This window comes from Microchirus variegatus (genome assembly GCF_963457635.1).
Source record: "Microchirus variegatus genome assembly, chromosome: 2".
Classification (NCBI taxonomy): Eukaryota; Metazoa; Chordata; class Actinopteri; order Pleuronectiformes; family Soleidae; genus Microchirus; species Microchirus variegatus.
In genome coordinates, this window is record NC_139803.1 from 15,202,016 (window position 1) to 15,224,155 (window position 22,140).

Sequence of the window (22,140 nt, forward strand, 5' to 3'; positions counted from 1 at the left end):
TGATTGTTGAACAATGTGCAGGAACTCATGACGGTATTCAAATTTCTAAATGACTTTTAGGATTTCGCCATGCCAGACTATCGGACTCATATGCAGGATCCACAGGGTCGGAGAAGACCCTCGTTATTGTCTGAATTCCACCCTGGAACTGAAAGGTGTGTGCTTCATTTCAAATATTGCCTGTTTCCTAATTATGTGACAGATGTTAAATGCATACATTTTTCTGTTTGTATCGTATTTTTTCCCTCCTTTGCTCTCCAGAAGGATGCCACAGCGATCCCCATTTTACAGTGACAGAGTTGTACATGTAGACAGACAAATTGAGCTACCGATCCTTCTGTAAACTTCCTGTTTATTCTGTTATTCAGGCCTCCAGAGAGACGCCATGGTTACGAACAGCAGTATCACTCCATCTCAGCTCAGTCTGAGCATGAGGCACTGGAGGCCAAGCGACCTCGCATGGAGACTATTTCTGAGGGCCACATCACCCGCGCCCCTTCCACTGCTGGGGGTATTATTTTACCCATGTCCCATACAGTACAGGACAGCCTAAGAGCCGCTGTGGAGGTAAAAAAGGTTTGTGTGCTCTTACAGAGAATCTTTAGACAAGGTGAAACTGAAAATGAATGTGTCTTGATGCACGTATGAAACCTCCCTAATTCATAGAATGTTTTTAAGTATTTCTGATTTTCAGTGTCTGCATGTGTTTATATTAGTGTGCTGTAGCCAGGCAGGACCTTTTTCTCAAACACCACCTCAGTGTCTGCTTCTTATGTTTGTATAATATGACTTTTTCTGCTTGTACATATTTGTGCTTTACTCTCTGACCAGTTCTGTTTTTTGTTTTTATTTTCCTAGGAGTCTCATTTCGGTGTCAAAATGGAGTCACAGTCTTCAGGAGGACACGCGCTCCACATGGGGGAAGATCAGGACACGTCTCCTTCCAAACTTTCCAAAGAGGAGCTGATCCAGAGTATGGACCGCGTGGACAGAGAGATTGCTAAAGTGGAGCAGCAGATTTTCAAGCTGAAGAAAAAACAGGTCAGTTACCCAGTGAGATTTTGCCTGTGAACATCCTTCAAACACAATAGGTATTGTGTAAGAAAACTTGGCACAAATAACGGCCTTTAAATTAAACAATAGCCCCTTGGACACAGAGGTGATGTGGAAAAACATGTATGAATTTCTGCTTTAGTAACGTGCAATTATACAGTAAGATGCATGAAGGAAGTTGTATGGGTTTTAAATTTGATTTATGATCAGTGTTACACTACATACCAGATCTAAGTATTGGGACTTTCTTCCTTTCTCAAGAAACATGGTGTAGTTAGTAAGCTTCTGTTTAAAATTACCCTAATTATTTAGCTTTTGCTCATTTACACGGACTCAAAGTCAGTGTAGGAGTGTCAGTGAGTCCAGAGAGGAGTGATGTGTAACAGGACTGCATCTACTTCCTGTCCTGGCATGCTGGCTCTCCCTTTTCCCAGCTCTGTAATTAGCACTGCTTTGGTGTAAAAGTAGAACTACAATTCCCGCCTCGTTCTGTGTTTTTACAGAGGCAGAATAAAGGTGCCACATTCCTTCTTCTAACCAGTTGTGTAAAAGCAAATAATGTTAATAGGCTTCCCTCTCATTGAAGAGTTTAATTCCACACATTGAAGTTATGCTTTTGCTTCTGAAGAAAACTCAATGTTGTTGTTTTAGAAAACATCACTGTTTGTGGCCATATTACTTTTTTTTTTTTTTTGGATAGGAAAATTAACTGAGCTGTGCTAGTTCACCGTTTTTTGTTTTTTAGAGTTTTATTTGTTAATTTGAAGTATTTCACGGACTCCCAATCTTGTACCGCTTACCTGGTAGTTTGCATAACCTTTAACTGGCAAACATTGACCTACCAGACGTTCGATCAGCTTGTCTGACAGCATTCGGCATGGCTACAATGGCAGAAACCTACAGTGGTTTTCTTAAAAAAATCTTAATAATCCAATCATGTCTACACAGGCCTCATAAATTACAAGCTAAGATCAGTTTAAAACTGTAGGTACATGTTTGTTTTCCACCATTTGTTGCTGTCCCAAGTTGCTTCCCGTATTTCCCTTTTATGTGTCTTTAATTGCGCGCTATATGTTTATGTTGTATATTTGTAATGCCTCTCTAGCAACAACTGGAGGAGGAAGCAGCAAAGCCGATGGAGCCAGAAAAGCCAGTCACTCCTCCGCCAGTGGAACACAAGCACCGCAGCATAGTCCAGATCATCTACGACGAGAACAGGGTTAGTCGATCTGTCTGCTGCAATCAACAAGCTTTTGTTCCCTTCATTGTCTGTCTTCATTTTGATAACCCTCTTAAGAAATACACGTATTACTCGAGCGATTATCTCTCCGCCCACATTGTTTTGTTTTTCCTTTGGCCTCATTAATCCTTAAATTGCACTGTCAGGCGAGATGACGTGTTTCTGCTGCGTATATCATATCAGGGGATAACCGCTGTGACCATGGTCAACCCGTGGCAGTCGCCTGTTTCACAGCAAATCATCAAAAGCACAGGATGTCTCCGCATGCATCATAAAGATGTAGAAGTAACGACGTAAACAACTCTGTTAACACAGGCAACTCTTCCGTCCTCCTTTGGAGCGAAACTTTCGCTATCTTGCAACCTTATTCAGTGGTGCAAAACCCTGGATTTAAACATTTAATTAACATACTGGATCCATGCTACGCAATGGTAAGCAGGTCGCTCCTCATTACAAGGTGTTGCCTTCCATGTATGATAAAAGAAAATGTTATCGGAGGTCTGACCAATATTAAGTGGCCTGAAACAACCGATTGCTGGACCTTCAGATCAGAGAGCTACATGACTCTATGGCTTCTCTTCTTTTACAGTTAGTTTCCAATTGACTGGTTATTGTTACATTCATATTGTTAATAAATAATGTACATTTGACAATAAGGCCTTAGTGTGGGACATTGAAAACAAATGATGGACACTATTTCACTTATGACACCATGTAAACAATCACAATGTGAATTAAAGAATTAAAATTACCACGACATGAAACCAATGATCCGAGACTAAAACAAAAATCTAAAAATGGCAGACCCATCTGTGCTAAATGAGAGGAAAAAAAATTGATCTTTCTGTAAATTTGTAAACTGTGAACAAAAAATTGTGACCTTTAAATTGAATTAGTTTAGTGGTTCTATTCACCTGTAGAAATGGACATGGTTTGGCTTTGTTTTTCATGATTTGGCTCTAAAATTAAATTATTACATATATAATATTTGTTTTCCTTTATTAATCAGTCAAGAATAAACATTAGAGCTGCAATGAATAGAGCAACGCTTTTTGGATTGTCAGATATTTCCGCAGTTGTCTGATGTTAATACATTTTATAAACGTAGCAATCCACACAGATTGTTAGTCTGGCAGCCAGGGTTGCTTGTGTTATTCTGTAGACAGGCGCTTATGAGATTTGAAAACAAAGACCCATGCTGTATTGTAGTGCTTATAAATAAGCAACATAATAAAACGGTCTGAAGTATGAAACATTTCTGAAACTCAAAAATGTTCTTGAATATAATATAGTGATCCTCAGATGTTATGTTATTTAGGTGAAATGTTTTTTCTTTGACAGTGCATAGTGCAGTTGTTCCTTTTTGTAAACCTTGTAACTTTTTTTTTTCTAGAAAAAAGCAGAAGAGGCCCATAAAATACTGGAAGGTCTTGGTCCCAAAGTTGAGCTGGTAGGTGATTTTTTTGTTTTTTCCCCTCATTATTTTCTTTTCTTAGCCTCCTTGTTCAATAATAGTTGAGGAATAATCCACTTCCAACTTTTCTTTTTCAGCCTTTGTACAATCAGCCGTCAGACACAAAGGTGTACCATGACAACATCAAAACGTGAGTATCTCTCTTTGTTCTGCAGGTTATTTTTTCTGTTAAAATTTAACAGAAAAAATCTTGCAGCTTAAATAAACACTTGCACATTAGTAATGTGCAAGAACATCGCAGCAGACACATTGCTCACCAGATCTCATGCGAGCAAAGCGTCGAAGGCAGCGCTGACCTCAACAAGATAAACCAGCCTATAATTCTAATCTCATTGTTGAGTCACCTGATTGAGTTGCCCTACTGACGCCATTGGAGAGGGACTGAAAATGTAAATGAAAGATTGTACATGTGTCTGTACTAGGTGTGCAAAGTTGGGTTGTCTTGGGGGGGTTGAAGGTCATGTCAGCAAGGATAAAAAACCTTATCAGTGTGTACTGTGGGAGTGACCCATCTGGTTCAGTCTTTTATCAAGACAGTCAACCCGTCTGTGTGAATCTGCCGTGTAGTCCACACTCACAGGGTCAGCTCTCTCACATTCCCAATCATGAGTAAACAGAAGTGCCGCCAGTATTTTGCAACGGCCTCAAATAAACAATATGTCCGTGTTATTTTATGCACTGGTCATGGGAACCAAATTGAGCTCTATTTCTCTCGAGCACTATTTGGACGGGATTGCTTTTACATGGGTAGGTGGAGTAATGTAATTTTAGCAGAGGACATGTGTAATATTAATGGCACGGGATAAGAAATCTCAGTAAAACTACCACAATTTGGAGGGTGCTTGTTGTGCATACTGTGCTGCTTCTTGATATCACAAGCGCAGACGCACATCAATAAGGTTCCAAAGAAAAACTAAAATGCCTAAAACACAAAACAGCAGCAGGAAATGCTGTGTTTAATTTCGGTTCAGGGAGAACATCAGTTTCAGAGGCAGTTTGAGACCACGGTGACTAACCGCACCATTTGGGAAGAGATGTATCAAATCGTTGTTGATAAATTATTCAGTATTTTGGGGACTGAGAAAAGAAGCTATCGAGATGAATGTACGTAATAATACTATGCTAATGGTTTTATATTAACTGACTAGCCTACTGGTTGATTGGCAATTTATTAGCCATATACGTAGCCTAGGCTGACTACATAGCGAGGTGCTTGCGTAGCTATAGGATTGGAATGGTATGGTGTTTGTTGTATGCTGAAAACCACCTAGTGTGAAACTGAATGTTTGGAAAAACTATGTGTAACAGAATATCATGGAATATTTACACACATACACTACGTTCAAAAGTTTGGGGTCACCTTTTCCATTAGAACGCACACTTTTATTCATCAAAAGAGTTGCAAAATGAGTAGGAAATATAGTCAAGACATTGACAAGATTAGAAATAATGATTTTTATTCAAAATAATAATATTGCTCTTTAAACTTTGCTTGCTTTCGTCAAAGAACTAGCAAAACTGTTTTCAACTGCGCTAACATAATTGCACAAGGGTTTTCTAATCATCCAATAGCCGTCTAACGTGATTAGCAAACAAAATGTGCCATTAGAACACTGGAGAGATTTCCCATTGCTGGAAATGGGCCTCCATACACCTATGTACATATTCCATTAAAAGACGTTTGCAGCTAGAATAGTCGTTTACCACATTAACAATGTATAGAGTGTATTTCTGATTGATTTAATGTTATATTCATTGAAAAAAGTCAAAAAACTTTTGAACGGTAGTGTATTCAATGCTGGCCTATCAGCACAGGATTAGTATCACCTTGGGTATTTTTTCTTAAAAGTCACTATAATCTTTACTGAAACTTTCAGGTAATGATTACTAACATGGCACATTTGGACGAGACTAAAACCACTGAGTTGCTCTGGTAATAATTTCTTGACCCCACATAGGGTTTGAAAAGTGTAAAGGTACTTTTGGTTAAGCTTTGCATTCCCTGATGAAATATGAGACTTCTACAAGTATTTTTTTAATGCATCATGGGGTTTTCTTTATTTTTTGGTAAATGCCACTATTAATTGTGTTTTTGTTGTGTTCCAGCAACCAAGTCATGAGGAAGAAGCTGATTTTATTTTTTAAGAGGAGGAATCATGCTCGTAAACAAAGGGTGAGTTTTCCTGCTGTTAAGAAAGCAAATTCCTCGGTACACCTGACTGTACTCACCCGTGGCACTTCAGTTTCATATGATCACTGTTGCATTCGGACCTGACCCTTGTGCTCTTAGGTGATCAGCTAAACAGAGGAAGTATTTCTCCGATAATGACAACTTTTAATACATAAAATCTCCCTTGTCCAACACATGCTAAAAAGTTTTAGTTTTAGTTTTAAATATTTTTAAGTTTTCTACCAAGTGTGAAACACACAGATTTTCCCTGTTTATTTTTAGTGTTTTGTGAGCCAATAAATGCTCTCATACATGTATGCATTAGAATAACAAATATTGTCACATCAAAGAGCAGAATTGATTGTCTTTCTGTTCCTCTTATCTGTAAATGGGAAATAGTCCAGAATCACCCCACTGTTGTTTGTAATGCAGTGGTTCAGATGGTCCCACCTTTGTCTGGCTATTCCCTGCCAGGGTGAATTTGACATTTTTTGAACTTTAAACAGTGGCACAGTGCATGTGGCCTCGTGCCAAGAGGAAGGTGAATTGTTTGTCTGCTGATGCAGAGTGGAAACAAGGGTGTATTGTCTTCCTAATGCTGGCGTCTTTTTATATTTTCGCTGAACATTTGAACTCTTTCGTCACTGGAAATGCGTGTTTATTTGCTCAGCGCAGGAAAGAATCTCAATCCAGAGTCTGTTGAATTCTAGCATACATGAACCACTTGTGTGATGAAAAGATGACCGAAGATATCGTGATAATTCACGTCTTCTATCTTTTAAAATAACACACAAACGCTTAACTGCCCTTTATGCAATTTGGTTGTGAGCAGATTAATGGAATAGTGTGAATTAGGTGAATTTTGGTATAAGACAAGATGAGTGAAGATGAGCTTTCAAAGAAAATACAAAGACAACAAAGCTACAGGCAGAGGGTGAATAAATGACTCGCCATTCACGTTGATTAATTTTATTCTTCAATTAGATTTAGCCGTAGTTCACAGACTGAAACAACAGTTTGCATAATGCAAAAAAAAAAAAAAGTGCATCTGTAAAGTGACATTGCGTTCATGAAAGCTATTTATAAACAATAGGTGCATCAGAACAAACTGTGCCAGGGTCAGGACATTGAATCAGGCGGTTTCAAAAACACACACACAAACTCACAATGAACACAGCCAGTTCCTGTTCAACATTCTCACTCGTCACTCCTCATAAAGTATCTGCAGGCTGTCTGTTTCTCTTGTTTTCATGTTCCCTGAACATAATGTGCATAAAAGCATGTTTTAAATTATTCAGCCTGTGGGAAAGAGAAATATAACACACATAGTTGATAATTAACTTGATGGTTGGGTTTTGGGCGCTGTGCTTCCATTGTTTGCATCTATATTGCTGACACTGCAAGAGCCAGGAACATGCTAGAGTAACTGATCCCAACCAGATAATCTATAAAATGTGCTGATGTGTTGTGCTTTTTTGGTTGAAATTAAAAAAAAAAAACTTTCTTATATAAGTCACTGGGGTAAAATTACAGCATTAGCATTTAATCTACACTTCAGTTAGTAGATACAGTAAATATAATCAGTTTCTCCGTCACTACATGAATATTGATACTGCCGTACATTTTACACAGGAACAAAAGATATGCCAGCGCTACGACCAGCTGATGGAAGCTTGGGAGAAGAAGGTAGAGCGAATGGAGAACAATCCCAGACGCAAAGCCAAGGAGACCCGGACACGGGAGTACTATGAAAGACAATTCCCTGAGATCCGCAAGCAGAGAGAGCAGCAGGAGCGCTTCCACAGGTAACCGTGTTTATTTAAGCACCGTTTCTTATGCTGTATTTCCATAATGGTACGGTTTGAAATGGTAAAACCCTGGGTCAGGCTTGCGGTCTGACTGAGAATAGTACTTTTACGTGGTAGGTGGGGTGTGAGCTTTTGCCTGATAACCACGTAGCGTAAATTCGTCATTGAACGCAACACAACATACAGCAATTTAGAACATAATCTATTTTTTTCCCCTGGTCAGTTTGTGGTTGTCCCAACAAGACATCAAACTTTATATGAGAGTAGACTGCAGCTGTTGAAGAATGATCGTAAGGGAGTGACATTGTCCAATCAGCTGACTGTCGTGGCTTGTTATTTTGGTACTATCGGCAAAAAAAATAAATGGTACCATATTGTACTGAACTGTCACAACAATGACTGATTGAACATTACTGAATCTTTACTCAGGACACACTAATACAATTCAGCTCACTAATGTGTATTGGTTTAACCAGTACACATTAACTGAACTTTGTTGACTGACTTTTTTTTTTTTTACTTGAAGTTAGGTAACGTCCTATCTTCCAAAAGGTCCCAATCAGAGACACATTTTCTGCTGGCTTCCATATAGTTTGTGGTGGAAAAAGTCCCTAGTTCCTGGTGAAAGTATCCTAAAGCTTTATTGACACTTTCACACCTTGAAAGTAACCATCCAGACAAAGTCTGTAACTCACTACTATATTTTTTACGTGGGTTTAACAGTTTTCATTTATTTGGTTTGAAAAGTGTAATGAATGCCCAATGCAATTTCCAATACACTCCAAAATCCAAAACAGTTTATTCAAACGGTCAAAACAGTTTCTCTGCAAATATTCTGCAATGTATAAATGCGCAAAGGTTTTAAGTGTATGTCTGTTTAACTTTTAGAGAAGTATTGTTATTGTCATTATCTTCTTATAGTTTCTTATAATTGTATAAGTCGAGTGACTGAGCAAAACGCTTTGGGTTTACAAAAGCAGGTTTTATGTTTTTTTTCATTTGCAGTCACAACACGATTTTGTTTAAAGCATTGAAAGATCATTGTGTTATGTGTAGATTCGATCAAACAAAAACCACATTCAGTCCAACACTCCTTGATGCATTGAAACTGAAACTAATTGCATGTACCCAGACATAAACTAGTATCTTCCATTGTTAGGATATCTGTTCAGCTATTAGGTAAACGGAGGGCATGAAGGTGATGTTTGGTGGTCTGCTTTGGTCAGTGGGCTGTCTGGGAAGGCGGGGCGGGGGTCAGCATCCTGTGTCTAGTTCCTGCTGGAGCCGATGCTTTGTGCTTTCATTGTAATCTCCAAGTAAGAGTTAGCACGACAGCACTGTTCATGCAGACCGTTAGAGTGAAACACGCATCATTTGTTAATGGAGCTTCCAATTCACAATTCAGCCAGGGTTTGACTGGGAAAGTATATTGTAAGCTTAAAGAATGAAAGCCTGTAAATCCTATTTCCTCTGAAAATAATGAAACATAAAGGGTGATGTCTTTGCACAGCATACACATATCATGCAACAGTTAATATCAATGCAATATTTGTAACTCAATATTTCCTTTTTCCACAGGGTTGGACAACGCGGAACAGGCCTTTCTGCGACAATTGCAAGAAGCGAGCATGAAATCTCTGAAATCATTGATGGCCTTTCTGAACAGGAGGTAAGAGCAGGAGGCATTTTTATGATGATCATTCTGAGAATATCTTCTACCGTTCGAAAGTTTGGGGTCACTTAGAAATGTCCTTATTTTAAAGGAAAAGCACTTTTTTCAAATAATATAACATTAAATGAATCAGAAATACACTCTATACATTGTTAATGTGGTAAATGACTATTGTAGCTGCAAACGTCTAGTTTTTAATGGAATATGTACATAGGTGTATTGACGCCCATTTCCAGCAACCATCTCTCCAGTGTTCTAATGGTACATTGTGTTTGCTAATCACGTTAGAAGGCTATTGGATGATTAGAAAACCCTTGAAAACCCTTGTGCAATTATGTTAGCAAAGCTGAAAACAGTTTTTCTCTTTCTTTGATGAAAGCAAAGTTTGAAGGGCAAAATGTCAATGTCTTGACTCTATTTTCTATTCATTTTGCAACTCTTGATGAATAAAAGTGTGAGTTTTAATGGAAAACACCCAAAAATTGTATAGGTGACTCCAAACTTTTGGACAGTAGTGCAAGTCATTTGGCAGTGACACAATTTTGTAAATTTTGTTCTGCATATCACCACTATTTATGTCAGGTGTCGGTAGATTCTGTCGTAACAGTTTTCCTCCTCTTTTTTTCCACAGAACAATGAAAAACAAATGAGACAGCTCTCAGTCATCCCTCCCATGATGTATGACACTGAGCAGAGGCGAGTCAAGTTTATCAACATGAACGGCCTGATGGAAGACCCAATGAAGGTGTACAAAGCCCGGCAATTCATGAATGTCTGGACCGAACATGAAAAGGAAATATTCAAGGACAAGTAAGTCTTGTTTTTAGGTTTTGTTGGTGGCACAGTATTCCTGCGTCGCAGTTTGTCCTCGTAAATCTGTCGTGCTGCAATGGTATATGGACCTTCATACCGTCTTGCACTTGCACTACTATATTTTTGACTGTGGCACATGAGTAACAGACGGCAACTCTTTGCAGGTATTTCCAACACCCCAAGAACTTTGGCCTGATTGCCTCCTACCTAGAGAGAAAGGTAAACTTCTGCTTGTATTTTCACATTTGTCACATCACATTAGTGATGATTAAGATTAAAGTGTAAAAAAAAACACCCATTATTATTTTACACTGTTTTAACCAAGATTTAAGCTCAATGTGTTTGAACTACGAAAAGAAAATATATTTGAACTCAAATGCTTGAAAAGGCCCATCACGCAACACCCGGCATTTTCAGAAAACTCATGTAAATATTTCTCTACTTTTCAGACTTCTAAGATACCCCTCTCTCCAGGGCATAGTTTATTTATTCCATTAATTCAGTTAAAGCTCTGGGAAAAAGTAGTGGATCCCTCTGCAATTTCATGTGAACGCATATAAAAAGAAACCACCTTTTTTTTTTTCAGTGTGTCGAGGACTGCGTCTTATACTACTACTTAACTAAGAAGAACCACAACTATAAGACACTGGTGAGGCGGAATTATGGAAGACGAAGAGGAAGGAACCAGGTAAGACTATATCGCCGTGTTTCCACCAAGTGGAACAGTTCAGTTCTGTACAGTATGTATCCAATAGGAATAGTACCAAAATAACAGCACTTGGTACGATCAGAGTGGCTCCACCCACAACAGTCCGCCGATTGGCCGACAGAAGGCAAGGCAAGTTTATTTGTATAGCGCCATTCTTACAGACAGAAGAACGTCATTGCCTTGTGATCTGTGTAAATATCCCATACAAAGTTTGGCGTCTTCTTGAGACAAAGAGCCACAAACCTAGCAGGTTGTGTTGCGTTGTGATGCTACTGGCAATTGGATACAGCCCACAGACCGTTATTTACAAAGTTTGTCGTGGGAATAACTCTGAGGTGGCTGAGGTGCCTTTGCCTCAACTTTAAGTTGTATCCGACTCTTTTGCCAATTGTTTAATTCATATGCACCAATTATTGACCTCGGCCAGGAGGTATGGTTTTCTGGGAATTTGTTTGTTTGTTTCTCTGTTAGCAACACAACTCAAAAAGTCGCAGATGGATTTGGATGAAGTTTTCAGGAAATGTCCACAATGGGACCAGGAACAAGTGATTCAATTTTGTATGAGATGCTATCACTATTTTTATCACTATTTTGTGGGGGGCTGCACTGCCTTGGCAGAGGTCTGTGCTCTCTGAGTGCTTTTCAAGTTTTATTTATGTAATTAGGAGTTGGAACATTCTGGAAAACCTGTTCAGGATTAGAAAAAGTGACGCAGCCCTTCAGTTTGTAGCTTAATAAAAGAGGAATCAATAGATTTTACTTAATATCTTAAGCAAAAATTATTGACAAATGTTTTTAAAGTGTTCACATTTTGTTGTTTAAGATTTTTAAAAAAGGCAGACCACAATCAGAGGGCGTCATATTGGACTTTTTTTTTTGACAAATTACAAACATGACTACAGAAGATGGAATGGTGTTTCTTTCCACTGGAGGAGGCAGAGAGCCCAGGAATTCATGAGCACTAGTTTTGTGAAGTGGTGACTGTGAAGTCTGTCTTTGTCTGTTCATGTTTTTTTTTTCATATGCTGCATCATCATTGCATGCAATGCTTTTGTCATGTTGGTGCACTTTGTGAATGTTGTATGATTGAAACATAAATACAACATATTTCTCTATAAGTTGCAAAGCCATTTGCTTTGTCTGCTCCAGTTTCCCCACAACTACATTATATATATTTGCTTTGCTGTGTGGAAATGTTCAAATCTGGGTTTAGTGAATCTCTAAACTACTGGCTTGACTTCACAACTGCAGTTTTAGTGACTATAATGCGAGTCATTAGAGAGGGAAGGCAGAGAGTACAGAGTGAGCAAAAGCAAGAGCGATGGAATGTAGGGTGAGTGAGAGAAACGCTGAAAAAAAACCTCAGTGAGAGAGTCAGCGCTGGCAGCTTATCTGATTTAGTGTGCGCTGTTTTTTTTGTTTTTTTTCATTTTCCATTTCCTTTTCTCTTCATGAGGGAGAGACAAAGAGAGAGAGAGAGAGAGAGAGAGAGAGAGAGAGAGAGAGAGGGGAAAAAGTCACCCCTCTCTGAAACATCAAAATTGGTACAGCCCAGCCATCTGACAGGCCCAAAAAACTCACTGTGCTGCTGTGAGTGCCAATCAAAGAGGAGTGCACGGCAGGGATTACCTTGAGTGACCCTGCATAGATTAGTGTGTGCATGTGAGATGGACAATTCTTTGGGCGGCTTAAGCGGCCTGATGACACGCTTTCCTGGAATATGTGTGGCAGTGCCGTGGCCCGGCAGCCCTTCTAAGGAGCTCTGCTATGGTGCTGTCCTGCCCCTCCACTGCTATCGTTACCACCGCTATGGAACTACTGGAGGCTAAACTCATATTTGCAACACCAGTAAGCTGTGGCTCACAGCAGAGCGAGGGGTTTTTATGAGCAGCAAAAGCTTGCAGGTATGTCTGTAGTTTTAAAACCACAGATTTTTTTGATTTTTTAAACATGGCACATGCTTTTTTTGTCCTATCTTTTTTTTCTTTCTGTTGCTCTTGTGCTTGGGCAGGTTGTTTGTTAGCGTACATATTTACTTCAGGCTTGTAGGCAGTCACCCTCGGCTATTTTAGGGTTGTTTTTTTCTAGGACGTGTGCAGACACGGTTTTTGATTTAACAGTCAAGCCAAGGCTCTGTGGTCATTGCTGCTGTGCATATTTGTTTATACTCTGGTCTATCAATTGTTTGGACAAGAAAAGGTAGATAAGTAGTTTTTAATACTTAATGTTAAAATAAAGCATTTGTTAGATGTTAGGAATTAGCCACTTTGTCGCATTAAACATTTCTTGTATGTGCCCCATGTCAGCTGGATATGTGTCATCTACATGAATGTTCTGACACACACACACAAACATGCATGTGAGCGCGCTCACACACAGGAAAACAAACAAATCAGTTCAGTAGTCACCCTACACGCTCTTGCAGAAGCTACATTTCCCTCTATGGCTGCAACCATTTCAAATGAAATACATTCTGGTTAATTTTAACAGACTCGATGTACCTCTGGCAAATTGAATTAAGTCCGGCTGTAATACAGTTTGACCTTTTTATGGCCTTGAAAAATACTTTATTTTAGTCACTGTAAAATGTATCTATAGCCTAATGAGATTGTGCTTTACCTTGATGCTTTTTCTTTCACAATAATTTAATGTGAAACAGTTCACACAGCATTATTTGGTTGTTGTCTGGAACACTTCCAGTATATTTTAGAGCTGTGTTTATAATCAGTTTTTTGGAATATTGCATTTATGGTATAATGCGGTGTTAAACTGCATATCTGGATAAATATGTCCATATTATTCAGCTCCTCTCTGATGTGCATTTGCTCATTTGTCAGGAGAAACAAAGAAAAATGGGAAACTAAGCCTGTAAACTGTGAAGAGGTTTATGACACAACATTTAACCTGCATAAAAATCCTGAAAATGCTCTACCACAGCAATCCCCCAAGTTGGAAAAAAATCCTCCCGTTTTATGTCAGTGTTTTAAACTTTCCCTGTTTGTGCTTAACTCCAATTTTCAACAATTTATGTTATTATTTCTGACTTATTTTCATTGGATGACACTGAAGGTGACACATATTTATTATTATTTCTAATGTTAATAATGCATGCATTTCTCCTGCTGTGAAACTGCATGGAGCAAGAGTAAGAGATTCCTCTGGCGGCTGGTATTCTGTGGTAGGAAAGGGAAGATTGACTTGTGGCTCTGCTATTTCCTAAATCAAACAGGACTTGTGAATCAGCAAAAGACTGAAGAAATTAAAACTCTCCAAATATTTGAGCCAGGTCAGGAAAGAGCTTCATTTAAAACTAAAAAAAAAGCCACAGAACCACAGGGCCTCATTGACTTTTGGAGAACATCTGTGTGGAGGCTCTTTTACGCAGTGTGGGAGAAGAGGCAGGAATTCCACGGCTCCCTGACCACCTCCAAAGCAAACACGAGCACTGCCATACCCAACCAGAACAGCAGCTCAGTGAAGGACATGGATAGGGAGAATAATCACCCTAAATCAGGCTACTCTCCTTTGCAAAAACTGCCTCTGAATTGAGTCGAGTGCCAAGACATTCTTTGCTGACTGTTGCAGACAGGAAATGATTCAAGACTTTAAGTCCCAATTCACTTTCACGTGGTCTTTGTCTGTGTACGTTAATGTGCAATCTGAACCCTGGATCTGTAGGACTTTCCTTATGTTCAGCTTACATCATCGTTCTTCCCTGAAGAGTAGGGTTTACCATTTTCGAGACCATGATACATCAGTGACAATGCAATGTAAAAAGTTGTCTGACCTAGTAAAAAAATTCAGTCTCATTTGACTGTAACTGTTTATTTTCTGTGTTGCTGGTGACCTGGCACTTTGGCGTCCTTTGGCGTGGTAGGCTGCTGCTGTTTGTTTTGTTGCTGGTCAACTTCTTAATTTCACTCTGAGATTTTGAGTAACTGTCAGACACAAATAATTGCGTTATTTCCCAGGTCGGCAACACTCGCTTAATGTTACGGAACGCATCGTTTTTGTACTGATACTCTTTCAAATGAGCAACTCATCCATTTTAAGTTTAAGTCTCTGAGAAAGTGCACCAAAACACCATACCACCTACAACAGTCTTGACGAATATACAGTCAACAGCAAGGACAAATCAGATTTTCCAGTTTTGCCTACAATTGATTTAAAGGACATGAAGGGAGTGCTGTGAACTGACCGGCCTAATAAAATGTGGGGTAAACTTAATATTACATGGCATGCAGTTTTCTTTTAAATGCAATAGATTTTGTTAATCACTCCACCTCTAAAAGGCTGTCCCTGATTAGAGCTGGCGAGAGCGGCCATGAATTCTGCAAGTCAGGAGACACACTCTAGAAAATGGCTACAGTCCGAGCACTCAAGTCTGACTCTGATAAAATAATGAACTGCTGAGACTGTCTGTTTGTAGAAACAGTTGTCAAGCATTTCTGCAGCACACTTTTATTTGTTTGATCCTGCAGACCGTCTTTTTATGCGCTATGTTGTTGTAAATAGACTGGCCACAACTCTACTTAAAAAAGTAAAAGAAAGAAATGTTGTAGCCCTCTCTTCCATCTCTTTGCCTCAGTCTATGTCTTTTGCCTTTGCCATTGAGTGAAGCACATTCCTTGACCCCATCTGGTACCAGCATGGGATGTTTGGCTTGGCATAGCCAGACTTGTTCCAGCACAGCACTTTCATGGAGCAGGCAGGAGGAAGCATTCTGTGGTGTACCGCGTCAGCAGTGATGATAAAAAAAAATGTTTCTCTGCCCTCAATCAGTCTGTTGGACCTGCTTTTATAAAATCCAGTTTTGAATGGTGTAAGTCTGCCCTCGTTGGCTCGTTGATTATTGATCTGAACTCAAACCTCCACTCATTTTGAAATCGCAAACTCATCTTCACTTCTTTTTAAGAGTTCCTTTTTTCATTTGTTGCATCGGGTTATGAAATTCAGAGAAATACCAAAAAAAACCTCTTCTCTTTTTCTCAGGGATTTACAGAGAAAAAGTAAAAGTAACAATCCAAATCACATAATTTTCTTATTAAGGCAGATAAATCTGGGACTACTGTATTTAGTGTGTTTTTTTTGTAAGATGGCAGAATACATATCTGTCCTTTACTTATTAACTCAGTCTGATTACTTAATTTGGCAGAGGATGTCTTTATTAATATTTAAATAGGTTACTGAGACTTTTAATCGTGCTGTACAGTTTAAGGTTGGTCCTCTGGGCTCACAGGGCCATTGCAGGCACTGCTGCTAAAAGATGGCTATTGCTTGTTAGCATATACAAACCTCAGCCAGGAAGTATTGAAAATCAGGGCATTGCGGAACGTTTTTAGCAGGTGATATGTGATATGTGGTGTATTCTGCATCACTGTTCATTAGCACATAACAAGTTGTCATATGATTCTTAAATGCTTGTCGAATTACCTTTTTAAGGTATGCAGAAGTGTGTACGCGTTGACCTTTTTCGGGAAACGGCTCAATATTTTCCTTTTTTGTGTCGTGTCTCCAGCATATAACGCGTCCCTCGCAAGAAGAAAAGGCAGACGACAAAAACGAGGAGGACAAATCTGAGAAGGCTGAGAAAAAAGAGGACGAGGAAAAGAAGGACGAGGAAGAGAAAGATGAAAAGGAGGATTCTAGGTGAGTTATGAATAGTTGTTTGTCCTGGTGATATTCTACTCCCTGTAGGCCCCGCAGGTAAAGCTGCTCAGTTTCAACATTTGGCCCATACGTGATGATTACTAGGTGGGATTATGTTTGCATATATTCAAACATATTAATTGTTTGTTAATTTTAGTTTAAAATCTCTGATAATCTGGTTTAGGGATGCTAAAGAATACTTTTCTGCCACAGCACAAATTTTACTGGGCATTTTGGTAATATCCCCTTAGTATCTGCAGATCTCTTACTTTTCTGTGAGAAGCCATACTCTTCTGCATTTAATGACCTAATAACTTTTGAATATGTCTCACTACAGTTTCATAATGATCCAAAATTTTCACACTTCTCATATTTTAACGGATCTCTAACTTAAAGCTGTAGTGTAGGGCCGCATGAATATTGCTATGGCGATATCACGAATAGATTAAATAGATAAATTAAGAAATACAAATAAAAGCATTTGTTTTGGTGTGTATTGATGTAAAGTAAACAATGAGATGAAAATTAGCTATATTCATTGCAAAGTGCAAAAGTTTTACAAAGGAAGTTGTTGTAGCCGAGTCCAGTGGCTTTTATTTTGAAGGCCAGGGTGTTTACACGTGCTGGCATTTCAGCCTTTTTACATTTTGAGAATCATTTAACTCATCTTCTACCAGAGTTAACTGTCACTCCACTCCGTGTATGTGTCGCACCGCTATTTACTGAATGTGAGGGAAACATTTATCACCGAGCAAGTGGTTGATTGCGATACCTATAGCACGCATGTTGCTTTCGCAACGCCGATAGGTTTACGATATATCGCGCAGCTCCACTGTAGCGTGTGACCATTGTGGTATGCGATAATTTGCCATGGTGAGAATGTTTTTATCACAACAGCCCTAGCAGAATAACATCAACAATAAAAAAAAATCACCAAAGGTTATAGACTGCAGCTTTAATGTCATTTCTCTAATGCCATTATTTCATTATAAACCTGTGTATTTGAATAAAATAGAAATTGAAATTAGCAAAATTGTTTTGCATCCATAAAAAATTAAACAGATGTTGGGACCAGTGGGCAGGTTATGTAAGCGATTCAGGGATGAACACTGTCTCACGTGTATCAGCAGTAACACAGTAACTACTACAGCAACTCTGCAACCCCTGATTTTATTTAGCTGCCTCAATTTAGTTAGTTTCATAATGTCACACATTATGATACGATTTTTACAGAGTCAGGCTCTTGGCAGAGAGATGTGTGTTTTTGTGGTCTAGACGAGACTGAATAAATGGCAAAAGCTGTATCTGTTTTGCTCTTTTTGACTAAACTCGCAACTTGCTAGCTCGTTAAAAGACTGGTCAGCTTGTGTTCAGACAAACTCTAAAATATTTTTCTCCTGTGTTCAGTAATGGATAAAGCGAATAGATTACAAAAAGGCTCCGTTATTGCAGAGTCAGAAGGGAGGTGATATTTGCCTTACTAACGGTCTCTAAAGCTGCGCTTTCGCTCTCCAAAACCACAGGGAAATTGGCAAGGACAAAGAAAAGTGTGACGGTGGGGAGGACGAGGACGGAAAGCAGCAAAACACACCACGCAGGAAAACTGCCAACAGCCAGGGCCGCCGCAAGGGAAGGATCACCACACGCTCTATGGCCAATGAGGCTGCAACTGTGGCGGCTGAGGAAGCACCTCCCCCTGCCCCTGAGTCTTCCTTGCCAGATCCACCGCATCTCCCTAAAGCTGATCCAGCACAGAAGGCCATGAAGGACCCTTCAAAAACTCCACTGTCTGCCATGGATGCCAACAAAGGTGATTTGTCTTGGGCTTCAATATTGTTTTATGTACAATACATACATGTACATAATATTACAGTAGATTGTATCATGAATAAACATTGTCGTATACGAGTAGTAAAGGCCACAGTTGACCAGGTAGGACGTACAAGTGTCATACTTGACATGCTGCTTATTGTTAGTGTGATAAAATAATAATCTGCGAAGGGTTTAACCAAGCTAACATGAGATCTGCTTGCATCATACACCAGCTCGAATTTGAATATATTTTTCCGAGGTTCTTAGACACAGTGATACCACAAAGAAACTTTTTTTAGTTTAGTTTAATTCCAGTTAAAAATATTTTAGCCAGGTTTGAACTGATCTAATTTATGTTGCCTTTTAGTCGAAGGCTAAACAACCTCATTTCACAAATTAATGTTACCCTTCGAAAAAGTACACGGGTGTCAAATTTTCCTTTCAGCTAACATTGTTACTCATGATATAAAAAAAATCTGATACCGAATATATTTCATCACATAATATGTGAAGAAAATGGAGAATGTGTTATAAAGGACGATGCAAAGCTCAAGTTACAACAGCAGCCATGCTCATATTACAGTTTTTGGCTATGTACATATTTTTTCTAGATCTCTGTGTCTTTTACCCACATTTTCATGTGGTCTTTTTAACATAGTCATTACTTTGTTAAAGTATATGTGCAATGCACACAGCAACCTACACATTTACAGAGAACAGGTACAGTCAAACAAGCTCACTGTCTGTTCCTTGGTATTCAGATTAGCTTCTGAATGTCACATCATCCTGACGCACGTGTCAAACTCAAGGCCCGGGGGCCAGATGTGGCCCGCCACGTCATTTTACGTGGCCCACAAGTGATTAATTGGTCTTAAAAATCTGTGTTAAAATAGGCCTATGCTGCCTAAGGCGTGCATTGACCATGAACTACATTTCCCACAATGCATGGCAGTTGTGTTACCCGTAAAGTGATGGCACCGCCACTAGATCACAGTGTATCATTGTATATGCATCATGTGACGAGTGAAATTGACTAATAAATACAGAAAGTTATTTAGCAATATGTTACGGAGTAGTTACCTTTATTTAACATTATATTTGGTTACATGTAGTTACATTTATTCTGTATGACGGTTACATCTGGCCCTTTGAGGGTGACAATTATGCTGATGTGGCCCTCAGTGAAAATGAGTTTGACACCCCTGTCCTGGCGGTTGATGGCATCCTCTGATCGCTGCAGTTTCACAGTATTCTTACACTTCTCATGGACCATACGTTGATTGTACCCACCATTATGATATTAACACAGATCGACACAAAACTATCCCTCTCTACCTGTCACACGGCGGACGTTCTCAGTCAGAACAGAAACTACTTTGTGTGTATTAGCATCCAGCTTTTTGGAAGTGAGATCCAGTTCATGTGTTAATCCCAGCTTTGGACAGTCTTACTCTGTAATGTCCACTTGCGGTCATATCAGGATGGGTGATGATCCCAGGTCTGAATGCGACTGCATTCATCTGTTTACATCTTGTGTTATGAGCCTAAAGAATGCAAGAGCACATGTTAAGATTTAAATCTACAATTTTGGAGACATCTTGAGCTAAAGCTCAGATTGTTCTCTGTCTTGCAAAAAGGCTTTTTTCTGTAGTCTGTCCATCACCATGACAATCCACAGCTCTGGTTTAGCTGTTGTCATGGTACTCCGTCACGCACTTTGAGGTCTGTCTCTCTGACAGTGCCTGCTTTGGTTTGCAGGTATCCAGGGCCCAGTGTGTTAAGCATCATTATCTGTTTAGCAAGAGTTTTTCGACATCACCTGCTCCCACTACTGTCTTTTGGGCTCTATTTTACTCAGCAGTCTGAAGTTATGCAAGGTCTGCTCTGTAATGTGCAGTGTGTCCCTTCTATACTGTCAACCCTCTGACCTTTCTGGCTCTTTTCTGACCATATCATGGTTTACGCAGGCCTGTATCAACTGTTTGTTTGCACTCTTGCAACCCCTGCCGCTGTGACATTCCTAGAAATCAGTGAGTTACCTGCTGAACAGTAGCTATCTGCCCGGTCTGTCCTGTTGAAATGGCGCCAAGGAAATTGCTGAATAATGTGTGAAATTGTCATGAGGTGAGACTCTTTAGACAGACACAGAGTCTGTTTTCATTACCTGGAGATTAATGATCACAAATTTCACCTTAATCACCTTAAAGCAGCCTAACCTGTCATAGTGAGGTGTTAGTTTCGCCATGGAGACAGAAAGCAGACTAGATACTAGAGAGATCCACCATGGTCCAAGTAATTTAATTGTCTTCACACGCCTATATCTGTGTGTTGTGTTACATAGCTGCCCTTATGTTTTGTGACTACCCGGATCATATGTGCAGACTAGTCCACCAGTAGCCACACAGCCCTTTGCTCAGATAATACAAGAACATAAAAATAGGGGGAAACTCCTATACAAGAAATCGAGTTTGCATGTGTGGTACACTGAACTGAGGCATTTTTAGTATGAATGGAACTATATCCACGTATATGAAGGCAACAAATTCTACAATGCGGAAACTATGCTCAGGTTCTAAAGAGTGGGAATTGATCTCCTCATCTTGGAGTTGGGTGGTGGGCAAGAGTCCTGATAATGTCAAGGGTACATCTGCTGCTATATTAGTCCAAATGTTTACACAGTCACAGTGGGTGCCATGGAGGAGAGTGGGCTAGAGTTCACTCTGCCCCCCCTCCCTCCACACCAACCATGCAGTTCTGTGAATTTTGTGCATGTGTTTGGGGGGTTGGAGTGGGTGGGGGTGTGTAGTCAAGCCAAGGCAAGGAGGAGGAGTGTGTATGAGATGCCCAGTGTCACAGTTGAGGGGGTGGGTGGTTTGGTTTGGCTCTCCTATCTGACTATTTGTCTCCATCCAAGGCCTTTTCCCAAAGAGGGAGGCACGGCTCTCAACTCCTCCACTGTCTGGTGCTGCATCAGCTGACCAAGGCCCTCCCCCTTGTAGATTATACAGAGGAGGAGGGCTTGCACTGGGCTGTGGGGTAGGGAAAGAGGGAGAGAGGGAGGGAGGGAGGGAGGGAGGGAGCGAAAGAGTTAAAGAAAGATAGAACAAGAGTGTAAGTGAGGGAGCAGGTCTCGTCAGCCCCTGAATGTAAACAGATTATTAGATTACTGGCCATGAGAAGAAGACTGCCGAAGATAGGGCTGTCACACGCTCTTTCTCTCTCCCTCTCTCCCTCTCTCCTTTGGTCTTCCTCCCTCACTCCCTCCCTCCTTTTCTGTTGCTCTCTCTCTCTCGCTCTCTCTCTCTCTCTGTTAGTGCTTATGGGGCTTTTTTTCTTTTCTTTGTGATTTAGCTAGTGCTGGTGAAACCGGAGAAACTTCTCGCTGGACCGAGGAGGAGATGGAGGTTGCCAAAAAAGGTAGCATTTCAATTCATTTCTCCTTCGCTTTATTTCCCTCCGTTCTTCCCTCTGTTCCTCTGTTGCTGCCTCTACTTTTTATGACCGTTTCATGTTTCCCTCCTCTCCTGTCTTTCTCTTTTTCTTTTGTGATTATCTGATATTGCCTCGCCCTGCCCGTTCCTTGCATGCACGCAGGAATGAATGTGCACATACACAGACATTTGTGCTGCTGCTTTACTGGAAGCTGTCAGAAACCCATGAAGGGTTTTTTAGGATTTTTTTTCTTGTCTTTTCGCTCTGCTCGATTCTCAGAATTGATCTATTAAGGCAATCCATAAATC

At 39.9% G+C, this 22,140-nt stretch overlaps 1 protein-coding gene across 5 annotated transcripts in view; it reads left to right on the forward strand.

Annotated features, from left to right (window-relative positions):
* The first annotated feature begins 404 nt into the window (after nt 1-404).
* The window catches only part of ncor1 (nuclear receptor corepressor 1), a 44,290-nt gene continuing 22,554 nt past the window's right edge, over nt 405-22,140 (forward strand). For 4 of the 5 annotated variants that reach the window (XM_083885928.1, XM_083885929.1, XM_083885930.1 and 1 more), the window contains exons 1-14: nt 405-567; nt 859-1,041; nt 2,159-2,272; nt 3,687-3,743; nt 3,845-3,897; nt 5,874-5,940; nt 7,570-7,742; nt 9,324-9,414; nt 10,049-10,227; nt 10,395-10,449; nt 10,817-10,918; nt 16,458-16,588; nt 18,112-18,398; nt 21,752-21,817. In XM_083885928.1, the coding sequence (XP_083742054.1) occupies nt 460-567; nt 859-1,041; nt 2,159-2,272; nt 3,687-3,743; nt 3,845-3,897; nt 5,874-5,940; nt 7,570-7,742; nt 9,324-9,414; nt 10,049-10,227; nt 10,395-10,449; nt 10,817-10,918; nt 16,458-16,588; nt 18,112-18,398; nt 21,752-21,817 (1,666 nt within the window). In that variant the 5' untranslated portion in view covers nt 405-459. Of the gene's footprint in view, nt 568-858; nt 1,042-2,158; nt 2,273-3,686; nt 3,744-3,844; nt 3,898-5,873; nt 5,941-7,569; nt 7,743-9,323; nt 9,415-10,048; nt 10,228-10,394; nt 10,450-10,816; nt 10,919-12,607; nt 12,844-16,457; nt 16,589-18,111; nt 18,399-21,751; nt 21,818-22,140 lie in introns of those variants that run through there. The other variant, XM_083885932.1, reaches the window with a different exon arrangement.